Raw genomic sequence first — 7,819 nt, forward strand, 5'->3', positions numbered from 1 at the left:
TTATTATAAGCTTTATTACGTACTAGAATCTATCTATCATATTGTATTTTGGGTTTAAGGATTGAGTGATCCTTGAGTGACTTAGAGTTAAGTCAAAGAGAGAAAGAGCGACTAAGAGTTTATTCAAAGAGAGAAACAGTGACTTAGAGTTAAGTCAAAGAGAAAAGGAGCGACTTAGAGTTAAGTCAGAGAGAGAAAGAGTAGCACAGTAATCGAAGGGGATTGCTGTGGGGAACTCGTGTTCGAGAGGAACTCGAGTTAAAGAGTGTATTTGTAATAGAGTTATTGCATTAATACAAAAGAGTAGTGAGGTTCTTCTTGATTAGGGTCAAGAAGGTTCCTCCGTTTTATATCTTTCTTCGCTCATTGTTCTCAGTCTCTTTATTGTTCAAATTCCGCAAGAAACTTACTCAAGTTCCCAAGAAACAATTCACCCCCCCTCTTGTCAAGTGTTCCTACTGAACTATCAGTTTGTTTTGCCCAGAAATTCAATTCTTTTATTTCTTTCCTTTTTCTTCTCATCTTCGGACCTGTGGGGATTGTTGGAAATCCTTGTGAGAAATAAAAAAGAAAATGAGTGGGAAGTGGGAAAATGTGGGAATATGGAAAGTCCCACATGGGAAAAACACAAACCTTATTCAATGTTTATTATTTGGGGACTTGAGGGAATCATTTGTTTAAGAAAGCATGTGAGTGGCATGGGTGGACACTATTCTCTACTAATCTCTCTCACACTCTAAACACTGTTCTTGTATTTTCTAGGCAAATATTCTGGTCTCCAACCGAGGCTTGTGAGTGCACACAATCCTTGGTGTCGTGTTAACCCTGGAGGGCAACCGCAAGTGTTCTATTTTAGAGCAGTGGTCCGGCCACGGCGCGACAATTGGTTCTGTTCGTATATACGCATTATCCAGCTAAGTTGTTCCAATTTATTATTTAGCTAACAGATGTGTCAACAAATTAATGGTGATGTACATGAAAATCTTGTACACTAGTTATACATGTAGCATTTTCCATTTGTGTGTGAAGATGCATTAAAAAAAAAGTTAAACTTGTAATTTATTATTACCAAAATAAATTGCACAAAACATACCCTTAAACGAAAATAATATTCCGTACTACATAATCTTTCATCAATCATTATTCATTAATTCATTATACTTAAAGTCTTAAACAGTGGTGAAGTGCACATGTTACATTAAGTAGTTTAACATTTAAATAATGGGAAAATAATAATTAATCGTAGTCGACTACTCGGTATTCCCTAGTCCCTACACGTCTACCTACTCGGTTACAGTTTACACACTTACACGTTGACTAGAAAGTACGGAATAGAAACCAACCAGATTAACGTTTGGGTCAAATAAATGATTCTTGGAAAAGTGGGGTCTGAATTCCAAATTAAGAGAAACTTCATGTGATTACCAACATTGGCAACACCACATAAATAATGTGACACGACTGATTGACGCTGCCTGCTGATTTAGTGGTTGAAGCTGGATTTGGTAGGGAGAAGTCGTGTTCAATCTTCCGGGGGAATGAAATATATCCACTCAGAACTCGCCCTGAGTCCGAATTAGCTCTATATTAATTTGATATATACTTCGTATATTAATTTGACAAGAATACAACCAACGATGTCTTGATTTAGTGGTTAAGACTGAAAGCATGTGTACAAAGGTCTCAGGTTCGATTCCCTCAGCCCCCATTTGTAATTTATATTGTCGTGTGAAAAAGAAAACATATATACTTCTTCCGTTCCGAAAATATCGCACCATGACCCCACATCATGTGCAAGCCAAAGTTGTAGTGTGAATAGTGTAAAAAACAAATGGTGCGATTTTTCCAGAACGGAGGAAGTATTAAAAACTTGACCAGAGCGCTTTTGACCTGTGTCCAGTAGTGAAACCAATCTAAATTTTAATCAACTCGATAATTATCACGAACCCGAAATTACTTGCTACAAAATCGACTTAAACCCGACTCGAATATGACTCGACCTAACCCGACCTATATCTGAAATGAAAAAATCTGACATAATTCGGGCAAAAATAATCCGACCTAAACTCGGATGATAAAGTGACCCGATATAAACCTATCAAATTATGATCAGAGACGAGATAACTCAATCCGAACCTGACTCGAGTAATCATTTTGACTTTATTAAGTTTTTGACTTGTTACATAAAATTATTCAATCCCCAAATTAAATACCAATGACTTCTCTGTTGGGAATTTGGGATTTGGGAATATATAAACCCATCTAGGTGTAAACGGTTGACCGTTGTTTTAACAGCCGAAATTCTAATAGTTCCAAAATCATATGTTTCGTCCACATGAACTCCGATCTCTACTCATTTTGTCAAGTATTAAGTCATGTCTTATTCCTATTTGTTTGCTTAACCTCACTTTTGAATCTAACTTCATGACCGACCTACTTCATTTCATGTTTAAAAGCTACTCCTCCATCATTGTATCCGTTATTCGGATTCTCCTGAATTCTTTCTGTAATTAGAAAATCAGACACGTCTACAGAGAAGTAAATAGAGCAGCATATCAAATCAATAATGTTGGACATCTTGTTTTACTAGTTAAAATATTGATACTTGTAATAACTCTAGTTTATTATCTTTTCTTACGATGTATTAAGAGTGCCCCTCGTGAGGAGGGTCTCCTAGTGCTTTTCCTTTTCTTCTTACCTTGTAAATAAAAAAAAATCATTGTATCCGTTAACGATGAGCTTGAGTCGCGCTCATTAATTAGAAGAATAGAGAATCCATTTTACAAGACCGTATAAGTTTTATGGGATTTTTATGAACTTTTTAAACAAATTCCCTTTTCTATTCCTGGACTTTACACTAGAGCTTTTATAATTTCAGTGGATGGAATATGTGTTGAGCTCTCTTGATCCTAAAGATACCCAAGGGTGTATTCATGTTGCTTGGACACCCCTACTCCCGGCACCCTAAAACTGAACTTTGATGATTATGTTCGACATAATTTTGGCGCAATATGAGCAATTATAAGGGATCACTTAGAAATCAATATATGTTGCTAGTCGCTCCTATAATCTGGGAGCCACACCCCCTTTCTTGCAAAAGTTGTAACCTTTAACAACGAATTACTATTAGCAATCGAAAAATATTAAACATCCTCACCAAATGCTAACATTATATACGTGTGGTGCTTAACAAGAATGAACTTATATTCTATCTCTCTTCAATTCCCTTCCCCAACCGAGTGATGCTTAGGCGTTTGGTTGGGGGGTTTTCATGAAAGGGAAAGGGAATGGACTGATATCATTCCCTTTGTTATTGTTTGTTTGGCATGTTTCACCATTCTCTTTACCGAATTTCATTTTTGAGTTACCCCAAAAACCTTCTACCCTGATTCCCCACCCCCTAGACTTTTCCATTCCCATTCCCATTCCCCCAACACTTCTAAAAAACGTTGACCACCTTATAACGCCCAAAGGTCACCTAAACCACTACATAGTCACCTGCACCACCCCCACACGGACCTCACCATACTCAACCACCAATACCCGAAACCACCCCCAAACCCACCAACACCACCCGAAACCACCCCCAAACCCACCACTACCACCATGAAACCACCCCCAAACCCACCACTACCACCTGAAACCACCCCCAGACCCGCCACCACCACCCGAAGTCACCCCAGGCCCGCCACCACCACCCGAAACCACCCCCAGACCCACCACCACCACCCTGAAATCCACCCCAGCCCTAAAAATTTGAAGAAAAAACAAGAATTAGAATGAAAATTACCTTTTTTGTGCAAATCATGTCTTGAAATGGTCAAATTCGGTTATGGAATCTTCAGATCTGAGGATTTTATAGTCGAATTAGAACATTTAAACATCAAATTCATCCATAAAATTGTGAGAAAATAAAAGGTAGAGGGGGGGCGACGAAGGGGGAGGCATGGTGGCGGAGGGAGCAAGAGAAGGCGATTGGGTGGGCGGCGGAGGGAGGGCGGCGGACGGGTGGGCGACGAAGGGAGCAAGAGAGGCATTGAGGGAGAAGATGAATGGAAAATGAAAAAAACATCCCAAATAACTTTTTAAATCAAAGAGTTTAATTCCCATTCCCCTTCTATCCCATTCTTGATTCCATTGCGTTTACCCCGTGTGAACCAAAATCCCCCTTAGTTAAAATGAATTCATGTTCAAGTAAAATGTGATACTAATAACATTAAAGACTCCAAATTAAATAACTTTTTTTTTTTTTTTGAAATGTAAAATCAATTCATTAATAGAAAGTCATACGATATCTACAACAGAAATCAAATTTAACAAATACATAACCAATTGAATCAAAAAGAGGTATTCCTTCATCAAAACTACCATCGTTGGGAAGATCTTGCACTGTGGGACATCTCTCGCACATATCGCTGGAACGTATAAATTTCTAACTCAGTTTTGGAGGTGGCGTTAAAAAAATATTTTCTTATTTCTCCCCTTTTAAAATAAATAAATTATAATTAGATAATTTATACATGTACTATCAATTTAAAAAACAAAAGGGCACTACTATACCTCTCAAATGGATCAGTCGGCCGGGTTACAATAAATTACTTTCAGGTTCAGGTTAATTAATTCGATTTTGTCACTTTTGGGTACAAATTTACAAATGATTGTTTGTTTGTGACACAGAAATTTCGGGTTCACGTTAACCCAACGTGTTGAGAGATTTTAAAATTAAACATGTATTATATTTGTGTAATTAATATAACCATACATCAATAAAATATACAAATTATTCGACAAATTAATAATTATCATACACAAATTTACACGTAATCAAATTCAATCATAAAATGACGTAATTCAAATCAAAACCATATTACAACCAACAATATTAACAACGATGTGTTTATCACTTTATTATGCTTAAAATTCTTCATAATATCATTTATTCCTATAAGTACGACAATTTTCAAGCAGTCGGGTCAAAATGGGTTTAGTCGGGTTTTAATCCATCACTTTTCGGATTATTCGGGTTCGTACAAAATCGGGTTACGAGTCACAATTTTTGTTCAAGATCTAATATTTCCGAGTTGAGTTTCGGGGCAGGTCGATTTTATACATGTTTGGTCACTACATTGTGCTTCCAACTGCCAATTACGTACGTATGGTCAAGGATAGAAGGTAGGGTGACAATTTCATCCGAACCCGATGGATATCTGAACCACCCGAACCTAATATATGGATGAAAACTCGATAAAACACGGATGTTAAAGGGGTGCATGGCCTCTTATAGATCTTACTATGTGTCAATGTTGTAACATTTGTAAGTTTTTATTCAATGCAACAGAAATCAGTTTACAGCACCCAATTTCCTTACATCAATATTTTCTACTTATATCCATTACTATATGTTCCCATAAAAACTGTGTATGACTAAAATAAATAAATAAAGACTTCGTAAAAAGCCCAAATTACTATAGGAAGAAAAAACAAATAAAACCCCCCCCCCCTCAAAAACTAGCTTATTGAAAAAAAGCTATAGAAAAGAGGTACCACCAAGTCCATGATGCAACAACTTATGAGCAATGTGATCTCTAGCTTGAACCGCCGTCACCGATCTGACAACATTTTCCGGCAACACCTCGTCGTCGAAAAGCTCGAACGAGTTGTCGGGTTCGTTAACGATCTCTTCTTTCCTCATTTCACATATATTATGCAACACACAACAAGCACCTAACACAACTGGCAACTCTTGTAACTTAACTTCCGTTCTCTTTTGCAAACAACCCCATCTTTTCTTCAACCTATAGAATGAATCTTTTGCCACCTTTTGAACATCCCCAATTTTCTCGTTAAAAGCATGTTGAGTCCACGTCAGATTTTGGTGACTGTACGGTACCAAACACCAGTCCATTAATGGGTAATTCGAGTTTCCGATTATGGACATTTGGGTCATTGACCCGGTATTGGCCCGTTGGGATAAGGCCGATTTTTCGAGGACTTTCTCGTCGGAAAACGAACCGGGCCACCCGATACAAACGTCGGTTAAAACCCCACACGGGTCAACAACGCCTTGTACGGTTACGGTGTAGCTTGTTTTCTGGTTGCGCTCAGTGTGGCGGCGGTTGTAGTAAGCGCCGACGTTTGCTTTCGGCGCTATGACGGGAATGTGGGTGGTGTACATGGAACCCACGACGTTCGGGATTCCGGACATTTTCTCGAATTCTCCCTTGATCGTCGTCAACCTAGCGTCATCCGGCCACTGGAGGAACCGCCCCATCAAGGAGGTTTTTATGGCGGTGCAGACTTCGAGTACGAGTTTGTGGCAGGTGGAGATCCCTAGCCCGAACCGCTTCGACACCTCTCGAAGCGGTTCGCCGGTGGCTAGCCTCCAGATACAGACGGCGACGCGTTGGCGGACGGGGATCGCCGCCCGTAACATGGTGTTCTTTTTAGTGACAAGTGGGTCCAACTCTTCGCACAGCATTTCGAATGTAGCCTTGCTCATACGAAACGATTTTTTGAATTCTTCGTCTGGGTAATCTGGGTGGCTACATTTCTCCCACCAGTCCTTTGATCGGTCCACCACCCACATCCTTCGGTGGTTAGACACCGGCGCCGCCGGAACCAAGGCGGAGGTAAATGCATTCCGATTGCGTTTGTTGTTCCGCTGCTGCTTAGACGACGGCTGAGAAGCTACTACTTCCAATTCTGCTGGTGGTGGCACTTCAACAACAGCTTGTTGGTAATTATTGATTGTTGTGGTAGTATTCATGGCGGTCAACTCTTCCTCGCCGTCGTCTCCGCCGCCGAAATTGAGGACGGAGGCGAGGAGTTCCTTGATCGTACTGGTATCCGTGTTCTTCAAGAACAGGTCGACACTCTCGTGAGTGTCGTTTTCGGGTTCGGAGACGACGACGGTCCGCCGCTTTTTGTTGGAATTAGGATGATCAATTGTTACTGGGAGTTCTGGGTAAGGTGTTGGGTAGTACTGAGACAAATCGTCAAAGGGAAATGAAGAAATTTCCATCAAAATTGGGTTGAATTTGTAGGAGGGAGAAAGATTTGATTCTTTTAGAGAGAGAGAAAGTTTGAAATGTGAAAGGAGGGAGATGAAGTTGAATTGAAGGAGAGAGAAAATGGAGGCACAATTTATATACTGGAAAAAAAAGGGGGGGAAGCGTGTGAAGGAGTGTGAACGCGGCGAAGGAAGATTCCTGAGTCTTTGATTGTGACTCTCGTATGACCATTTTCTGATTCTTTTCTTTATTGGTTTTTTTTTATCGTGTCTTATTTTTCTAGTTTGGTAACTTTTGTGTAAGACCGTCTTATCGGAGACCACTTTCATTGCTTAACTAATTGATTTCATTGCTTAACTAATTAGTTTTGGTGTGTAACTAATTAGTTCTATTATTTAACTAATTGGTTCTCGTGCTTAACTAATTAATTGCAGTGCTTAACTAATTAATTACATTGCTTAACTTATATGACACCAATGCGGTCTTTTGTGTAAGACCGCCTTATGTAAAAGTTTGTATTTCTAGTTTGTGGTCTGATTTGGTGTGTTCGGGTCTGAATATTTTTTACTTTTTTATTCTGGTTTGATCTGATTTAATTTATCATTCAACTTTATATGGATTGTAAATAAAACTTTGATCTCTTCATCTTATTGTTATTGCTTATAAAATCATATCAGAAAAATCAAGGTCATATCAAACTAGAAAAATTAGGGTCAGATTATACTAAAAAAATCAGATCATACCAGAAAAGACAAGAGACGCTATAAAAATTCAGGCATACTCCCTCCGTATTTTTAAAAGAGATACAC

General features: G+C 39.0%; 1 protein-coding gene across 1 annotated transcript; it reads right to left on the reverse strand.

Moving 5' to 3' along the window:
• Positions 1-5,301: 5,301 nt before the first annotated feature.
• LOC110793339 (protein ALP1-like) lies at positions 5,302-7,123 on the reverse strand. Its single transcript, XM_021998204.2, has one exon. It carries the CDS (start codon positions 7,019-7,021, stop codon positions 5,528-5,530), a length of 1,494 nt encoding a protein of 497 aa, XP_021853896.1. The 5' UTR covers positions 7,022-7,123; the 3' UTR covers positions 5,302-5,527.
• Between the last annotated feature and the right edge of the window lie 696 nt (positions 7,124-7,819).

Source organism: Spinacia oleracea, chromosome 2 (genome assembly GCF_020520425.1).
Source record: "Spinacia oleracea cultivar Varoflay chromosome 2, BTI_SOV_V1, whole genome shotgun sequence".
Lineage (NCBI taxonomy): Eukaryota > Viridiplantae > Streptophyta > Magnoliopsida > Caryophyllales > Amaranthaceae > Spinacia > Spinacia oleracea.

Bases quoted from the DNA above. Each gene is read 5' to 3' on its own strand.
- LOC110793339 (XM_021998204.2), bottom strand. From the start codon at position 7,021: ATGGAAATTTCTTCATTTCCCTTTGACGATTTGTCTCAGTACTACCCA.